Consider the following 18,956-nt stretch of genomic DNA (forward strand, 5'->3'; position numbering starts at 1 on the left):
GAGAGGAGAGGAGAAAAAAACTCTGCCCACAGAACCTAACGTTGGGCTAGATCTCATGACCCCAAGATCATGACCTGAGCCCAAGAGTTGGAGACGTAACCTACTGAGCCACCCAGGGGCCCCAAGCAGGTATCGTTTCGATGTGGTTTTTGGATTGTTGGTCAGGTCCTGAGCCAAAGGCCAAGAAAGGACTCTTGAGATGTCTTTGGTGCAAAAAGGTGATTTTATTAAAGCATGGGGACAGGACCTATGGGTAGAAAAACCTGTGGCACTGGGGTTATGAGGAATGGCTGATTACATACTAAGGAGTTGGGGGAGGCCAGGACAAAGGGGGTCTCCCTAAGGACTTTCATATGCTAAGGAAGACTCTCAGGATGCTGGAGGCCTGGCTGGTGTCAAGTTCAGGTGTTTTTCTTCTAATAAGGCATAAGACCTTTGGGGAGTATCCTGGAGGGACCTTACACTCTGTCTGCCTCAAGTATTTGTCAGTGGGCTGCAGGTTATAAGGAAATTTTATTTTATTTACATTCTCTTCTACCTTTGTTTCCCACATCACTGTGGAGGGGAGGGTGCTGTCAGGCCTCCCGGAAATGGAGTCCACGGTTTCTGGGTTTCCAGAAGTTAGGCTGTTGGTTAGAATGCCTTTTCCTTGTAAATCACTGAGACATTTGTAAACTGGTGGAGGCTCCTGTCCTGCAAGATTGTGATCTCTGTCAGTTAACTGTTTGTTAGCTTTAGGACAGCCTGGAGTGACTGAGGAATGTCACACCATCCTATCTGGGGGAGTGGCTGGTTTGTGGGGGCTGCTTGTGCTTTGTCAGCAACCTGCCTTCTGCTCCCTCATCAGTCTTGAGATATTTGATGCTAGGGGATTAAAAATCCATTTCAGAATGTGGGATGACCAGAAAACCCCTCAAAAACCCCAAAATGGGTTGGTGAGGGGCTGTGTTGAGAGACTTAAGCCTCCTGACCTGTACCACTGAATCAAGGTATAACTTCTCCGTTTGGAAGCAAGTGATGACACTTTGAGGGTTCCGCCCCCTGGGAATCTGCCCTGGCTTTTTAAGAAGGAGGAGAAGGGAGGGTTCTCCTTGTTTCCCATGGAGGAGGGGCATCTAAAACCAAACCTGCCTGCTTTGGAGAGGGAAGGACAGGTGATTTATTGGCCCTTGGGCCTTGCTCCCTGTGAGCTCAGGTGCCAGGCCAGGGTAGGAACAGCCTTAATTAAATGGGCCTAACCTGAACCGTCTTAGATCGATTTTCTTCACTCGTGTCCCACGCTGTCCCCAGGCTGCTCTCATTCATTGAGGTGTGGGAGATTTGTGCCTGAACTAGCTGAATCTTTGCATGTTATTTTCTTTAGAACCCAAACACAGGTTCCACATTGTGGAACCAGAGGTTTTTGTGTTGTTATATGTTTGCTTTAAACTTAAATTTATTTATTTATTTATTTGACAGAGAGAAAGAGAGAAAGAGAGAGAGAGAGAACAAGCAAAGGGAGCCGCAGAGGGAGAGGGAGAAGCAGGCTCCCCACTGAGCCATCCAGGTGCCCCCTCTTCAGTGTCTTAAAAGCAGTCCTTACATTCCATTCTTAAAAGCAGTCCTTACATTCCATTCTCTCCTGGGACTTGCTGCAAGTCAGCCAGCCTGACATTAGCATCCAGGCCCCCAGCCACCAGCCATTGCCACACCCAGAGATTGCGGGTGAGCCCAGGACTTGTGCATTGGCCTACAGGCTCTTGTTTGGCCAGTGGTTTTTATTATCCTTAGTTTAAAAATTCAAACTTGGCTCCTTTAGGAGGGGTGAGCCTGCCATGCTTCCTCAGAGGCCCCATCACCGGACATTTACTTAGATTTTTATTATTATTTTTTAAAGATTTTATTTATTTTGGGGCGCCTGGGTGGCTCAGTGGTTTAAGCTGCTGCCTTCAGCTCAGGTCATGATCTCAGGGTCCTGGGATTGAGTCCCACATCGGGCTCTCTGCTCAGCAGGGAGCCTGCTTCCCTCTCACTCTCTCTGTCTGCCTCTCTGCCTACTTATGATCTCTCTCTGTCAAATAAATAAATAAAATCTTAAAAAAAAAAGATTTTATTTATTTGAGAGAGAGCACAAGGGAGAGAAAAGGGGAGAAGGGGGAACCGAGGGAGAGGGACAAGCAGACTGCTGCTAAGCGCAGAGCCTGACGTGGGTCTGGATCACACGACATGTCTTGATCACCTGAAAGATTTTTTTTTTTTTTTAAGATTTTATTTATTTATTTGACAGAGAGAGAGAGATCACAAGTAGGCAGAGAGGCAGGCAGAGAGACAGGAGGAAGCAGGCTCCCTGCTGAGCAGAGAGCCCCATGCGGGGGCTCGATCCCAGGACCCTGAGATCATGACCTGAGCTGAAGGCAGAGGCTTAACCCGCTGAGCCACCCAGGCGCCCCGAAAGATGTTTTTTAAGTAATCTCTATACCCAGTGTGGGGCTTGAACCTCCCACTCCATGATCAAGATCAAGCTGGCCCAAGCCAGCCAGATGCCCCAGAGGTTAGAAATTTTTAAAGTGGGAGAATCTTAAGTCAGAATCTTAACTAGACCCCTCATTTGACAGGGTGGGAACAGGGCAGGGACATGTTTTATCCGAGGCGATGACCCCAGATGGCGCTGAGACTAGAACCCCAGGAGTGCTGGCCTCCCGGCTGCCTGGCCAGTGCTGTTCCTGCCCCTATGTTTGGTTGTCCTTGGATATTCACAGAAGTCTCATAGGGAAGGCCATAGAAAATTATCCTTCCTCCTGAATGCTAATCTTTCTTCTGGAGCCGGTGGTGCAGGAGAAGTGTTTCTTCTGGAAGCAGCCCGGCTTTGGGCCTGAAGCAGCTTTCTTAGCTTATCTTCCCCATCTGCTGCTTTCTGGTGGTGAGGACCAGAAGCTGGGCTCCAGGGATGACGGTTGGTCTGTCGCAGAAAATAGAAGCAACCACAAATCTTGTCTTCATTTATTTGGCGCCTTTGCATATAAAACAGAAACTGCCTTCAGGTTGTGTTTGGTGTCATTATATTTTAAAAGTAAACAAATATCAGCAAAGAAAAATATTCCGCTTTGATCCCAAACACTGAGGAGTCTGTCCCAGCTTAGAATGACAGTCATTCACACTGACATGGAAAGTCTGGCTCTTGTTTTGATTTTGATGTTCACCAGCTGGACGTTAAGAAAACTGTGTACCTCAGACCTAGTATCAGGTGTTATTACCAAGCAATGAAGCTTTATAGAGTAGTAGATAGAACTCCCCTTCCTTAGCTGGCATTTTATGTTTTTGTGTTAGACCAAATGTCAAATTAGAAAAAAAAAAAAATGCTGACCTGATCAGTTCTTTAATTCTGGAGGTATTTTTTTTTTAATCCAGCTGGGATAGAATGCCTCCAGAAGTTCTCTTTCTGAACAGCAGCTGAGTTCATTATACTGTTGTACCTTGTATTGTAGAGAGTCTATCAATGAATATGTTTCTGAGGTTAAAGGTGGGTTTGGGCCCTCAAACCTCAAGTCCGTGAGAATATTTTCACTATGTCTTTTTTTTTTTTTTTAATATTTTTATTTATTTGACAGAGAGAAATCACAAGTAGGCAGAGAGGCAGGCAGAGAGAGGAGGAAGCAGGCTCCCCGCGGAGCAGAGAGCCCAATGCGGGGCTCGATCCCAGGACCCTGAGATCATGACCCGAGCTGAAGGCAGAGGCTTTAACCCACTGAGCCACCCAGGCGCCCCTATTTTCACTATGTCTTAATGAGAATTTTCCTATGGGGATCTGGCAGTGAATTTCCACCTCTTAATACTCTGGGTCCCCTCCCCTCCAAGTGGGAGTGACTTTGGAGGTGCGTGTTTCTGAACAGCTTTTGTTTGGTCTCAATTCCATCCAGACCTAACACCATGTGGGAGAAAACCAAGAGTCCCCACAACCCTCCCATCCCTCCCTCCTCCCCTTGATCGGGCCTCACCCTCCTGCTCACAAGTGAATTCCGGGAAAATGATGGTGGGAAATAGTTCTGTAATACAAGCAGCGATTTGAACTAATGGAGACCCTGCTGAGAGTCTTTTTTTGAATCTGAACCAAGGGTAGAGAAGTTTGATCCTTGTCCAGGAATAATGAGCTTGCCAGCAGCCAGAGAACAATGAAACAATAGTTATTGTCTTTGGACTGGAGGATCCATTACCTAGAAACTTTTGGGGGGCATCAAGTGTTAAAGAGGATCTCTGTTTCAAGATGGATCTGGCTGTGGGAAGGGGAGAACCAGCCCCCTTTGCTGTCATCTTCAAAAGCATCTCTTCACCAACTGTCTGCTAGGCTCTTGGAGCCCCCCCCCCCCCCCCCCCCCGCAGATAAATGGAACAGACAAGAGCTTCTGTCATTATAAAACAGTTCTGTCATTATAAAAACAGGCCCGGGGGAGCAGACCAATGGCACGATGCAGAAAGAACTAAGAGTCAGTAGCCTTGAAACACTGGGAGCAGGAAACATAAATATTGTGAATAGTTGAGTCTTGATGCTCTTGAGAATTTAAAAGGCTGATCGTGTTCCTTGGTTAAACTATAGCCTGAGTTTGTTTGTGCTTGGAAAAGTCTTTTAAGTCAAATAATTCCTTCCTTCCTCCTGTCTTTCCTTCTTTCCTATGTAAGTGCCAAGCCCTGGGTGAGGTGCAGGGGGATGTAAGTAGTAACAGTTATTGTCCTTAGAGAACCGGCCCCCAAGTAGGGAAGCAGAGAATGGTAACTGCTCTCAGGAGGAGCCCCTTGATGTTAGACGGCACGTGTGCACATGGGGACGGGTTTGAAAGCTCTGGGTGTGTGAACTCCATTAGTGACTGGAGACAGTGCTCTCAGCTTCGCCATCATTTCTGTTAACCTTTGGGGTCACGTTAGCACTCAGGAATGTTTTCTCTGTGTCCCCAGGGGACCTGGGGTGAGGGTAGAGGTTTGTGAGGGAATGTGTCTAGCCCTCTTAGGCAGCCTTGAGCTGCACCACTAGGGGGTCAGGCATTTGGGGGGTGTGGTTTTTACATTTCAGTGATGACTGTTTCTACAGTCTCAGAATAAGTCTAAAATTATCTTTCCAAATGCTGGCTTTCATCAGAGTGGGTTTTATTTTTGGTTGCATGGGGTGTGTTTGCATAGCAGATGTGAGGGCTTTTCTCTGTTAGAGCTCTTGAGGGCTTCTGGCCTGTGGCGAGGAACACTGGGACTCCCAGGCCTGCATTAAAATACTTAATTTGCTGCTCTAAAAATGGCATATGGGAGATATACAGTTGGATTCATTTAAGGCACAAGTTCCAGAGTCTTGGTAGAGGTGAGAAGGCAGGGCAGAAAGTCTCAGTAGAGGTGAGAAAGTAGGGCAGAGTCCTGGGACCTCTCTGCTCCTCCTTTGGCTTTTGATCTGTAGAGTAAGTCATCCCATTTGTCATTTGCCTTTGAGATGTTAATTTATATTCATCAGTTCAGTTGTAGCCACCCCCCCCCCCCCCCCCACTGTCATGCCTGGTAGTCTAGGCTGGTGAGCTCTTCCTGTAGAGAGCCAGCTAGATAACATTCTCCAGGCTGGAGGCTGTGTGGTCTCCAGCAACTTCTCAGACTCTGCCATTGTAGGGCAAAAGCAGCCAAAACAATGCGCCAGCATATGAGTGTGGCCGTGTTCTAATCAAGCTTTATTTTCCTAAACAGAAACTGGCGGGATTTAACCCACAGGCTGTGAGTTTTTGATTCTTGTGTTCTGTTGTCAGTGGTCCTATGCATGTTATGTACAGTCAGTCTCTCCACCCTGGGAGGAGAACGTCAGTGGTTAAAAGTTACGTTGAGGACACCAGAGTCCTTGCTTTAAGTTGTAGATAATTGGGATGTGTCAACCATGTGCTAGGTTGACGAGACAAGAATATTGCAGCAATAAATTTACTGTGACATGTTTAATGCTCTGTCTTAGTATGCGTGGCCTTTTGAAATAAATGGTAAATTATTCACAGATAAAAATAATCTGTATTCTTCTTCTGTAGTCAGACAAAGCATTTTGATAATCAGGAAAAAGTGGGGAGGGAGAAGATGAGTGTGTGGTACCTTGCTTCCCTGGCTGCCAAGGACTTCCCATTCCAAGTCAGGTAAATTGTAAAATGGGAAAGATGCTGGGCCAGAAACCTGAACATCTGCCATGTCCTGGTCCTCAGTACGAGGATCGGGGAGTAGGGGCTCTCAGAAACTTGCAGTTAGAGGTGTGGTCTGGTGCAGTCTTTTGGGGGATATTAGATTCTCATGTCCTACCTAAGGCAAAAATCATGAACAGTTAACATTAACCATGAAAATGCTTGAATGACATTAACATATAGTATAGAAGAAAGATTACACATGCGAACTCTAGTTTTACTGGGTCTAAAAAATTATTCATAGAAGACAGGCACACAGTTGAATTTGTGTATAATACATCATCACTGTATTCCACGTCCACGTAGTCACAAAGACCGCTGATTTGGGGCTCCCTTGGGCTCTGAACATGTCTTCTATCTGGTGAGTGATCTGAATAGAAAGTTTTGCTTGTTGAGATGTTTCATCTTCTTGTTAGAGAAAACCCAGCATCTCTGCATTCACGGGTGATTCTTCAGTGGCCTGTTTCCTTCAGAACAGGTACAAACTCCTTCAGACCCTGTGCTCTGTGGGAGGGGCAGGGGGGACAGTAACTTTATTTGCCAGTAAAATGAAGTGCAGTCCTCTGTGGTGAGTTATAAGTTGTCTCTGTGGTTAGGTGTAGATCTTTTTCCTTAGAGTCAGAGGGCCCCATACCTATCCTACCCCCTTGCAGTGCTTCTGGGCAAAGACTCCCAAGAAAAAGGATTGAGATGCTGACGCTGAGAGGCCAGTGGCTCTGAAAGTTGTGTCCTTCCTTTCTTCTCCTCCCCTTGTCACTCCTCGTATCTCAGAAACTCTTCCTGGGGAACGCTTAGCAGTATCTCCTCAATTTTCAAACATACTGACTTCCTGACCCCCAGATTACCTTCTTGGTAGCTGTCCTCCTTGACGTTTTACACATGTACTGAGAGAGATGCACAATTAGGGAAAATACCCAGTATGCTTTGTTTGTGAATTATTGATGAAGTAATGATGAACAATCAGAAACAGCCTAAACTGTTTTAAAATTTGGGTAAAAGAAACTAAAGGATGGTTGGTGTGGACATGCAGCGGTCTGCAAGACGCAGTGAGTAGAGAGCAGCATAGCGAAGGGTCCAGAATGGTCCACGCACAGCCACGATGGTGCTTACTACCTCTGGGAAGTGATCGAGTTAGAGTTGGGGGGACAATGGTCGAGAGGATTGTATTTTCTATTTTATTTTATTATTTATTTATTTATCTATTTATTTTGAAAGAGAGAGAGAGAAGGTGCACGTCCTTGGGTGTGAGGCGGTGGGGTGAGGGGAGCAGAGGGAGAGAGAGAAACTTGAGCAGGCTCGTGCCCAGCATGGAGCCGAAGCGGGGCTCCATCTCACAATCCTGAGGCCATGACCTGAGCTGAAATCAAGAGCCAGCCACTTAACTGACTGAGCCACCCAGGCGCCCCTTGTATTTTCTCTATTTTATGGTAATTTACATTTTTCCTGGCAACAGGCGTGTAATTATGTATTGCTGTGTAATCACAAATCAATGACATTTAGGAATGATCCTTGGACCCCTGCGTTTGCCATTAGGTTTCTTGAAAACAGGGGTGAAAGACCCTCTGGGTTCACTTCCTGATCCATCAAAGAGGCTGGCTATCTCCTCGGCCATCAGCATCCTGGCTTCTGCTCCCAGTGGCTCTAGAGAATATTCTGATGCAGTGTCCCAAAGGACTGCCAGCAGCCAGACCCTGTGTTCCTTCTCAGTCCTCATCACATTGGCGGTATTGGACGCTGCTGACCTCACTCTGCTTCTTGAAAGCCTCTCCTTCCAAGTCTCCTCCTTCAGTTCTGGACCTTTTCAGTTTCTTTCTTGAGTTTTTCCTTCTTCCCAGTCCCTGAATATTTGTATTCTCCAGGGTTCTGGGTTGTGTCCACCATCCCCCTCCCCACCTTCACGGCGTTCCTCTCCAGGGGAGTCTCCTTTCTGCCATTTCTGCTGCTCTACCAAATCTTTAGCTCCAGTCCAGCTATATCTTCCTGGAGTGCCGCGCCCTTGCTGAGTCACCTGTTTACGTGTCCTCTTGATACAGGCACCACCTGTGCAATTTTTAAAAAAGAGTTTTAATTTACTAATCTCTTAATTAAGATTTATATTTATTAATTATTTAAACAATTTTATTAGTCTATAATTTATAAATTTTTATTAATAATCCAATTATTTATTAATTTGACAGAGAGAGCGAGAGTGTGTGTGCATGCACAAGCAAGGTGGGGGGGGGCAGGCAGAAGGAGAGGGAGAAACAGGCTTCCCGCTGAGCAGGGAGCGGGACTGTGGGATCATGGCCTGAGCCGAAGGCAGACGCTTAACTGACTGAGCCACCCAGGCGCCCCTGCAATTTGTTGTGTTTCATTTTTTTTAAAGATTTTATTTATTTATTTGAGAGACAGAGATCACAAGTAGGCAGAGAGGCAAGCTGAGAGAGAGGGTAAGCAGGCTCCCCGCTGAGCAGAGACCCTGATGCGGGGCTCGATCCCAGGACCCCGAGATCATGACCCGAGCCTAAGGCAGAGACCTCAACCCACTGAGCCACCCAGGCACCCCTGCAATTTGTTTTTAAGTGAAGTATTGCCCCACTGCTTTGAAACCGCTCTTCTGTGATTCCTGTTCCCCACTGGTCCACCGTTGGATCAGCTGTCAAGCTAGAAACCAGGATTCCTATACCTGAGTTCCTCTGCCTTTATCTGTAGGCTTACCCCAAATCAACAAAGAGGACCTACCCATTCTCTAGCCCCCAGTCACCAAATTCTTTGCCTCCTTGAAGAGTTACGTAAGTTTTCACAGCGATTGACTTACTTCTCATTCAAGACTGGTTAGTGGTACGGTTTAGTTTGTACATTCCACCTTGGATATTAACTAATTCTCTGTTTACAGAGACTGACATTAGTTGGTCAGTCTCCTTTTGTGGAAGATCCCTTCATTCCGTCATAATTAGTCAGTCCTCTGGGAATTGTCTTGTTTGGATTGAAAGCTTTTTGTTTACAGTTTGATCGGAGTTGTTTTCCGTCTAATCAAATTTGTGGCTGCTCCATCCTGATGAAATGCTTGTGGTGAAGTGGCTATGAGCCCTAATGCTAGTCTGTCTCATGCTTCTGAGATTCTGCAGAGTTACCACTGGGAGCATTGAGTTCCTGATTTCAAAGGTGATGGGGTCAGATAAAATTAGACTGTTTCAGTTTAGTTCCTCTTGTGGCTTTTAATAATGACAAATGTAGACTTGACTCTTATCAAGGAATGAGCCTATAGGTGGTCCCCGGGAGCACAGAAGCTGACCTCAGCATTCCCCCTTTCATAGCACCTGGCGGTCGGTGGGTAGCAGACAGATATCACTGGCATGGACCTGGAGTTAATCCACAGAGAAAAACAAGTTGTCTTAGAAAGTTTCAGGTTAAGTGGAATTCCAGAAAGAGGAGAGGCAGACAGAAAGAGGCTCTGGTTCTGAAATTCATGTTCAAGTAAGGGATATTAAACAGAACTTGAAGACCCAGTTCTTCTAGTTTTCGTGCTATGACTCAGGCCAAACTGCCTATAGCTTTTTTGGCACCTTGGATTTGTGCAGCCTTCTAGAAATCTGATAGAATGTAAGAATCATTAGTTTTGCTAATATACCATTTTCTTATCTTTCCCAAACAACACTTCCATATCAGAGGGGCACCAATCTCATCTTTCTCCTCTAGGTTTCTTTAAGAACCCTACCAAAGTCTGTCCTTCTAGGTTTGCAGCATCTGGGCCCCTGGCCAACCAGAGCTGTATGTGGGCCTTTCTGTGGCTCTTCTGTAGTTTCTTTATATTTATTCATCTGAGATAGAAATTGTTCGGGGAGCATAGCTAGTGTCTCTCCTGTGCAGGAAACATTATGTGGGGTTTCTTCTAGCTCCATCTCTTTGTGCTTAATACTTGTGTTGATGTTTTGAAAATATCTTCCCTGATTGGGGAGTTCAGATATATTTTCTTTCTTTCTTTATTCCCCCCCATTTATTTATTTGGCAGAGAGAGACATAACGAGAGAGGGAACCCAAGCAGGGGGAGTGGGAGAGGGAGAAGAAGATTTCCCGCTGAGCAGGGAGCCTGATGTGCGGCTTGATCCCAGGACACTGGGATCATGACCTGAGCCGAAGGCAGACAACCAATGACTGAGCCACCCTGGCGCCCCCAGATATATTTTCTTTTGAGTGGTGACTATTGCAGTATGAATCCTTGGCAAAATGAATAGAGCATCTACTGAATTCTAAGATGCTTATTCCCCCCATGTTTAAATCAGAATGCAGGAACCTGTCATTCATGTAATGTGCTGATTCCCTCTCCCCAAAGTTCTTTTTATAAGATAGACAGCACCTTAGAATTTAAGGAAACTTGCTGTGTGAGGGGTTGTTTTTTTCTTTTTGTTTTGTTTTGTTGTGTTGTTATGTTTTTCAGTAGGCTCCATGCCAAGTGTGGAGTCCCATGCTCTCAGGACCGAGCCAGCCAGGCACCCAGGAAGTTTACTTAATGGCTATGTTGGAATAGGAAACATGGCAAGCACTTTACAAGGACTGACTGATTTATTCTTGGGAGAACTTCATAAGGTGGTGGCAATATTATTTTGTTGTACAAATAGGGAAATTGAGGCTCAGAGAGAGTGTGATATTTGCTCAGGTTAGTAGTGGAGTTAGGGTGGGAAGTGTACTGAGTTGAGTCCTTGTTTACTCTTACTGATTATATGATGGCTCTGAGTTTGGCTGCCTTGAGGGTTGAAAGGAAGCCTCTTGTCCACAGGTCCCTACAGAACCAACAAGAAGTAGTGTCCTTGGATGCCCAGAGCCAGACTTAAAGAGGCAACACCCTGAGCAGGCCCGTCACCTTCCCCCCATAGTGTAGAGTCTGTGTGTGATGTGAGTTTTCTTTTTCTAAAACTGGGATGGAGCTTGGAGTAGCAAATATTTAACCAGAGCAAATTCCCTTTGGTAAATTCTCTTGGCTTGTTCAAATAGAGGTTCTTTGCCTAAAAATATTTACCACTTACTGAGGACTAAATGACTAAGTCACCCACAGACTGTTAAGGCAGGTCTTAGTACAGAGCAACCGTTTGTTTGGCTACTTTTATTTGGGATGAAATACTCAATGCCACATAGTCACCCATTGATGAGCCTGAGAGCCTCTGGGAGTAAATAAGGGAGGGGATTTTGGGGGGATGATAGAATTCGGGGTTAGGCTCTCCTGGCATTCTCCTTGAAATGGGTATGAGGATTGTTGGGGTGGAGGGAGAGGAGACTGAAGGTAAAAGATGGGCTGGTGGAGATGAAAGGGGTACTGACTTGCAGGTGTTATAGTTGGGGGAGGGGGAGGTGTCAGGAATTAGTTTTGTTGATTGAGTGGAAGAGAGAAGGGAAGGAAGAAAAAGCTGAATGAATATTGTAGAGCAATAAATCCTGCATAAATAAAACAGCTGAATAAGTGAGGTGGTGTCATGCCTCCGTGAATATAGCTTTTACAGATTTAAAGCAATATTACCTGTTTCTTACAGCACTACTTAATATGGGTCTAGCTTTTGTTCCTCGCCGAAAAGTTTGAAAACATTCACTTCGTGTGAGCTTTCCCATTATGTCAGTATCCGAAGAATTAATTATTTATTTTCTATCTGTCTATTTATTTTTTTTATTTTTTTAAAGATTTTATTTATTTATTTGAGAGACAGAGATCACAAGTAGGCAGAGAGGCAGGCAGAGAGAGAGGAGGAAACAGGCTCCCCGAAGCAGAGAGCCCGATGTGGGGCTCAATCCCAAGCCCCTCGGATCATGACCTGAGCCGAAGGCAGAGGCTTTAACCCCCTGAGCCACCCAGGCGCCCCTGTCTATTTATTTTTTAAAGATTTACCTATTTATTTGAGAGAGAGAGAGAGAGAGAGAGAATGTGCATGTGCGCTAGCAGAGAAAGGAGCAGGGGGAGACAAGCCAAGCAGGGGAGCCTGCCACTGGGCTTGATCCCAGGACCCTGAGATCCTGGGTGGAAATCAAGATGCTTAACTAACTGAGCCACCCAGGTGCTTCTGTTATTTATTGATTTTTGATAAAAAATTTTAAAATTAAGTTTTATTTTAATTGCAGTTAGTTAAGATGCAATGTTATTTTAATTTCAGGTGTACAATACAGTGATTCAACAGTTCCATACATCACCCGTCACTCATTTCATTTCATGACAAGTTCACTCTTTAATCCCCATCACCTATTTAGTCCAACCCCCATCCCCTCCCCTCTGGTAACCAGCAGTTTGTTGTTTGTTCTCTATAGTTCTGTCTGTTTCTTGGTTTCTCTCCCTCTCTCTCCTTTTTCCCCCCTTTGCTCATTTGTTTTGGTTCTTAAATTCCACATATGAGTGAAGCTATATGGTATTTGTCTTTATCTGGCTCACTTATTTTGCTCAGCATAATACTCTCTAGCTCTATCCACGTCATTGCAAAGGGCAGGATTTCATTCTTTTTTGTGGCTGAGTAATAGTCCAGTGTGTGTGTGTGTGTGTGTGTACATACAAGTGTATATTTGTATACGTTTATTCATACCACCTCTTCTTAATCCATTCATCTATTGATGGACACTTGGGTTGCTTCCATAATTTGGCTGTTGTAAATAATGCTGCTATAAACATAGGGGTGCATGTATCCCTTTGAATTAGTGTTTTTGTATTCTTTGGATAAATACCCAGTAGTGTGATTGCTGAATCATAGGGTAGTTCTGTTTTTAACATTTTGAGGAAGCTCCATACTGTTTTCCAGAGTGGCTACACCAGTTTGCATTCCAACTGATAGTTCACGAGGGTTCCCTTTTCTCCACATCCTCGCCAACACCTGTTTTTCTTGTGTTATTGAATTTAGCCATTCTGACAGGTGTGAGGTGATATTTCATTGTAGTTTTAATTTGTATTTCTGTGATGGTAAGTGCTGCACATCTTTTCATGTGTCTGTCTTGCTTGGAGAAATGTCTATTCATGTCTTCTGCTGAGTTTTTTTTTTTTTTTTTTAAAGATTTTATTTTTTTATTTATTTGACAGAGAGAGAGATCACAAGTAGGCAGAGAGGCAGGCAGAGAGAGTGAGAGGGAAACAGGTTCCCTGCTGAGCAGAGAGCCCGATGTGGGACTCGATCCCAGGACCCTGAGATCATGACCTGAGCCGAAGGCAGTGGCTTAAACCACTGAGCCACCCAGGCGCCCCTTCTGCTGAGTTTTTAATTGGATTATTTGTTTTTTGGATGTTGAATATCTGAGGATTTTAACCATCTGAGCCACTCACTTGTAAAACACAGCTAAACATTCAGACTCTTTCAGAAAGCGCTTGCTGACTCCTCTCATTACCTGCGTGGGGTGCTTCCTGTGTTCTTGTGTCTTGTCCTTATTACTGTCCTGGAGGAATTTCCAGACCAGACATTCTCACTGCGATGCCCCAGGATGCTTCGAACCCTCTAAGTTGACACAAACTTCTGATCTGTACTTTCAGTTCAACTGTTTGTCCTCTACCAACCCTCCTCCCCCACCAAACAGCACCTGCCCACCTCCTTCACTTCTTTCTTTCATCCATATAGTCCTACCAACTCTGACCTCTACCTAGAGAATTTCTGGTCTCCCTGCCAGTGGTTTACCTTCTTCATTCATTGACTGTTGGCATCCATCGACAATCCACTGGACTATTAAACCAGTGGCCTTTCAACTTACCCTCCTGCCTGAAACCGGTCACCTTTCCAGTCCTACCCCCATATTGTAGCTTAAATTGTTGTTTTCTCTTGCCTGTAGGATGGGGGCCAGGCTTCTTAGCATTAGAGTAGTACACATGGCTCTTTGGAGCGAGACCCTGAATTTTTTTAAAGCTTTATCTTGTGTAAAAGGAATGCTTTTTTTAGTATAAGTATGTCTCATGTAATATTTAGTGTAAGTATGTCCCAAATATTGTATGGGGCATTGTTGAAAGATAGGAGAGGAACAGTAGAGTGTCCCCCAAACTAAGAAGGCAGTTTTGAGACTGGAAAATGAAGCCAGCAACTTCATACAATTTACAGAGTTTTATTCAGGGTACCTTATTTATGGTGAGGGTGAGGCAGGAATGGCGGGCGGGGGGGGGGGGGGGGTGGCGGATCTGGTGAACAATGATCTATAGCAGCTGCACAGTTAATTCTCTGCAAAGTCCAGACCTTAGCCCAGATTTTACAGAGTGAGGGGACATGCAGAAGGGACTATAGTGAGATCAGAAGGTTGGTATGCACCTCATTGACAGCCAACGTTTAATTAGATCTGTGACACCACCTGTGGTATATCTAACAGATTCACAGGAGCCCCAAACAAGCCTTCCCCGCAACCCCTATCCTAGGCTTGGCAAACATTTCTAAGGTATGTATATTAGTCCTCAGGGGACCCCAAGAGGGGTCATTGAGTGAGCACAAACTAAACGGAGGACCAAAGATGGAGTCATTACTGTCAGCACTCCTGAAGACATACTTATACTAAACAATTAGTAATTGTTTATTCAAAATTTAAATTTAACTACATATTTTGTGTTTTATCTGGCAATCCTACATGTCTGCTACTTTGTTTTGTAGCCTGTTCAGAAACACAGTAATGTTTCTCTCTATGTTTACATCTTGATTGGATCTTAAAAAAAAAAAAAAAATGCAGTTGCAGAAACTTTGTGACTACAAAATATTTGACATTTCTTTGTGAAAACTTTTGTATCCATCTGTTCACAAAAAAGGGAGCTATACTTAATTGGGTCTCAGCAGCAACACATTTTTGCCTGAGGCACTAACTTGAAAAAACATGTTGTTTTGGAGAAACATGTTTCAGATTAGGGTGTAGTAATGACTGTGGACCTTTTTTGAGTGGAGGGAATCCTCATTCAGGAAAATGAACTCCGGTTAAATTTAGTCTTCTTTTTGCTTATGGAAGTCTGAATAGCCTCAGTTGCTATTATTTCTTTAAGATCTTTTCTGAGGATAAAACTAAATTGTTACGGTTCAGTTTTACTTCCAGCTTTGTGTCATTTTTTTCTTCTGCAGTATTTTTTTGTCTTGTGAATAACAGTTACAGTGTGATTTTTCAACTTATTTTTTTGTTCTGAAGAATGTTCAACTTTGTGTTGATAAAAAGCAAGGTTTCTTTTTTTTTTTTTTTAGCCACTTTATTTTCCAACATTAATAGAAATACCCTGCTTGTTCTCGTTATGTAAGATTTTAATTATTCTGATAATATGCATAGATTTTACACTGAAACCTTCTGGTTAGACTAGAATAAAGCATTGTCAACCGTTCTCAAAAGGTTAAGACTCATCAAGAATGCCAGTGAATAAAAAAGAAAGCCCAATTAATATCCAATTCACGGAGTAAAATACAGATAGCCATGAATTTAACAGATGATGTGAACCTTACTTGTAATGAGGAAGATGGACATTGAAACAAGATAGTGTTTTTTTGTGTTTTTTTTTTTTAATTGTTGGGAAGGAAAATTTTTTCTCTGCCCTTCAAGAATCTTTTGGCTGGTCTAAAAATTAAATTGACATGAGACAGATTAATCTGGAAGAGTCCAACTTAATTTTTTACTTTGGTGGAATCCACATAATTTCATAAGAATGAGATTCCAAAGATGGGCAAAATGAGGTATATATGTTATCCTGAACTAAGGAGAAGGGCCAAGGGGCCTGAGACTTCAATGGGAAGAAAAGCAATTCCCAGGAAGATGAAGAGGAGCGAATGTTTGGTAAACAAATGTTTACTGGGCCATATGGAAGCAAGGCACTGAGAAACGAATTTTTACAAACAGACCTTGCTCAATTCCTCTTCTCTACCACACTGAGTTCACAGTATTCTGCGCTTCTCTATGGCAGTAGCTCTCTTCCTGGAGCAGGTTCTCTATTAAATCCATGCTCCCCCGTCTAAATTGTTTTTAGGCAATTATCAGGGAGGTCAACATTTTTTTTGCGTCTCCTGGAACATGATTGTTTTCAGATCAAAATAATTTGCATACCAAAGTGCCATATCTTGGGGCCATTTGTTCTGAACTTATACATTATCTTTAAATTGGACGTTCACATTGGGAATGTGAACAGTCTCCCATATTACTGATGAGATATAAATTGGTACAGTCTTCAAAAGCATGGTTTGACTTTACCTCTTGAAACTTTAAAATTTGATTCCATTTCTAGGTCAGCAGTCTATCCATATATGGCACGTGTTCGATGAAGCACGCGTAACAGTGTTTACTGAGTCAGCGTGTGTAATAACAAAAAACCACAAATAACAGAAAACAAAAAATCACCCCCAGGTGTTCACTGTGGGAATGCTTATCAATTTTGATCTATTCTTACCATAAAATATTAAATAGTGGTTAAAAAGTAGATTGGAATTTTATGTAAATTAATAGGGAAAGATCTCTATGGCTTATTGTTAATTAGGAAAAAAAACATAGTGTAGAACAATATGTATACTCTTTAACAAAGTTTTTTGTTTATAAACTGTATATATGGCACATACAAGTGTATGTATGTATGTATGTATATGTGGGTATATTATGAATGAATATTGGGGATAGGGACACACTTGTAAACTAATAAAAATACCTACCAAATTGTTAACTCTTGAGGAGAGGAGTGATATTTTGGGGTGGGACTGAAGGAAGTCTTTCAGTTTTTAGTCTGTGTATGCATTTCAAGAAAAATATATCCATGTATTACCATATAATTTTTTTTTTTTTAAAGTTCTGATTCTAGATGTCAGAATTCATTAGACTAAGTAAAGGTGAAATGGTACATTATAGCACTGTATCTTTTTAAAAATGATTCAGAGAGGGGCGCCTGGGTGGCTCAGTGGGTTAAAGCCTCTGCTTCCGGCTCAGGTCCTGATCCCAGGGTCCTGGGATTGAGCCCTGCATGGGCTCTCTGCTCAGCAGGGAGCCTGCTTCCTGCCCCCTCTCTCTGCCTGCCTCTCTGCCTGCTTGTGATCTCTGTCTGTCAAATAAATAAAATCTTAGGGGCGCCTGGGTGGCTCAGTGGAAAGCCGCTGCCTTCGGCTCAGGTCATGATCTCAGGGTCCTGGGATCGAGCCCCGCATCGGGCTCTCTGCTCCGCAGGGAGCCTGCTTCCTCCTCTCTCTCTGCCTGCCTCTCTGCCTACTTGTGATCTCTCTCTCTCTGTCAAATAAATAAATAAAATCTTTAAAAAAAAATAAAATCTTAAAAAAAAAAGATTCAGAGAAAATTAAGAAAAAGTCTTTGGAAGAGGGACTTTTTTCTCAGTCTGCATTTCTCTGTGCATGAGGTGCATTTCCACATTGGGTTTTGACTTGTAGGCTGAACAAACACTTCATGACAGCCCTTCCTTACCTGTCTTTCTTTTTTTTTAGAAGTCTATTTATTTTAAGATTTTATTTATTTATTAATTTATTTCAGAGAGAGAGAGAGTGAGGATAAGAGCACAAGCAGGGGAGACAGGCTGAAGGAGAGGGAGAAGCAGACTCCCCACTGAGCGGGGTACCAGGTGGGGCTTGATCCCAAGACCCTGGGATCATGACCTGAGCCAAAGGCAGATGCTTAACCTACTGAGCCACCTAGGTGCCCCTTTATTTATTTATTTACTTTTGAAGTAATCTCTGCACCCAGCATGGGGCTCAAACCCACCATCCCAAGATCAAGAGTCTCATGCTCTTCCGACTGAGTCAGCCAGGTGCCCCTTTTCACCCAATTTTAACAGAGGAATTTTTTCTTTTTCCTCAGATTCCATTTTATGAAGATATTTGTAAAGGCATTAAAGCTGGTGACACCTGTGAGAAGCTGGTGGGGTATTCTGCAGTGTACAGAGTCTGTTTTGGAATGGCCTGTTTCTTTTTCATCTTCTGCCTCCTGACCCTGAAAATCAACAGCAGCAAAGGTTGTAGAGCGCATATTCACAATGGGTAAGTCTTTGGTCTTCGAGGGTGGGGGTAGGTGGTTTGCCCTGATATTTAGAGTACTGTTCCTCAACCTCATGCTCATCAGACCGTCTGACTACTCATCCTCTAGTTGAAATTGTTGACACTGACCTTAGGGAAGGTGGGACTTGTCACCCCTCGGTGGCCTAAGAACTAGAATCCTATTTGTAACACTTGTACCACAACGAGAATTGCAGCGGAGACGAGAGTTTTTATTTCTTATGCAAAGGCCTGTCCCTACATCATCCCCCCACCTCAACAAAGTGGTATTTTGTACAATCAGAGGTTGGGTTGGTCTAATTATGGGAAAAGGCAGTCTCTAGTCACTTAATTACTTCCCCTCGATTTGGAAGGAACAGTACCAACAGCAGAAACATGGGCTGACATGCTTACCTTCTAAGAGCTCTTTTGTCCTTCCATGAATATCATTTAAATACATTTCCTCTTTTTTTTTTTTTTTTTTTTCCTTCCAGCTTTTGGTTCTTTAAACTTCTGTTGCTGGGGGCCATGTGCTCAGGAGCTTTCTTCATTCCTGATCAGGAGACCTTTCTGAATGGTACAAATGGGGTATTTGGGTGGTACCTATTTATTTTGTCCTTACCCATTTTGTAAAATTGTTGCAAACTGTAGTCCAGGGTGCCTTTGATATTTTGAGTTAGTGATTTTCTTGTGGTTTAACAAAAAAGCCCCTCCTTACCTGCCCACTCTTCATCCACCCTCTCCTCCCTCTCCTCTCCCCCACGACACCTATTCCTGCTTGATCTCTCCCCTATTTCCTCCCTTTCTGGCTGGGTGTTCCTCTGCAGCCTAGAGAATTCAAAGGATAATTTTAAGGCTATTGGCCTGAAGGGAAAAGTGGGGCACTTAAAATGTGTTT

General features: G+C 43.7%; 1 protein-coding gene across 1 annotated transcript in view; it reads left to right on the plus strand.

Annotated features, from left to right (window-relative positions):
* SERINC5 (serine incorporator 5) overlaps window positions 1-18,956 on the plus strand; it is a 107,398-nt gene that overhangs the window by 53,518 nt on the left and 34,924 nt on the right. The window contains exons 3-4 of the mRNA XM_046000003.1: window positions 17,886-18,064; window positions 18,553-18,635. Coding sequence (XP_045855959.1) covers window positions 17,886-18,064; window positions 18,553-18,635 — 262 coding nt within the window. The remainder of the gene's footprint in view (window positions 1-17,885; window positions 18,065-18,552; window positions 18,636-18,956) is intronic.

This window comes from Meles meles, chromosome 3, assembly GCF_922984935.1.
Source record: "Meles meles chromosome 3, mMelMel3.1 paternal haplotype, whole genome shotgun sequence".
NCBI classification, from domain to species: Eukaryota; Metazoa; Chordata; class Mammalia; order Carnivora; family Mustelidae; genus Meles; species Meles meles.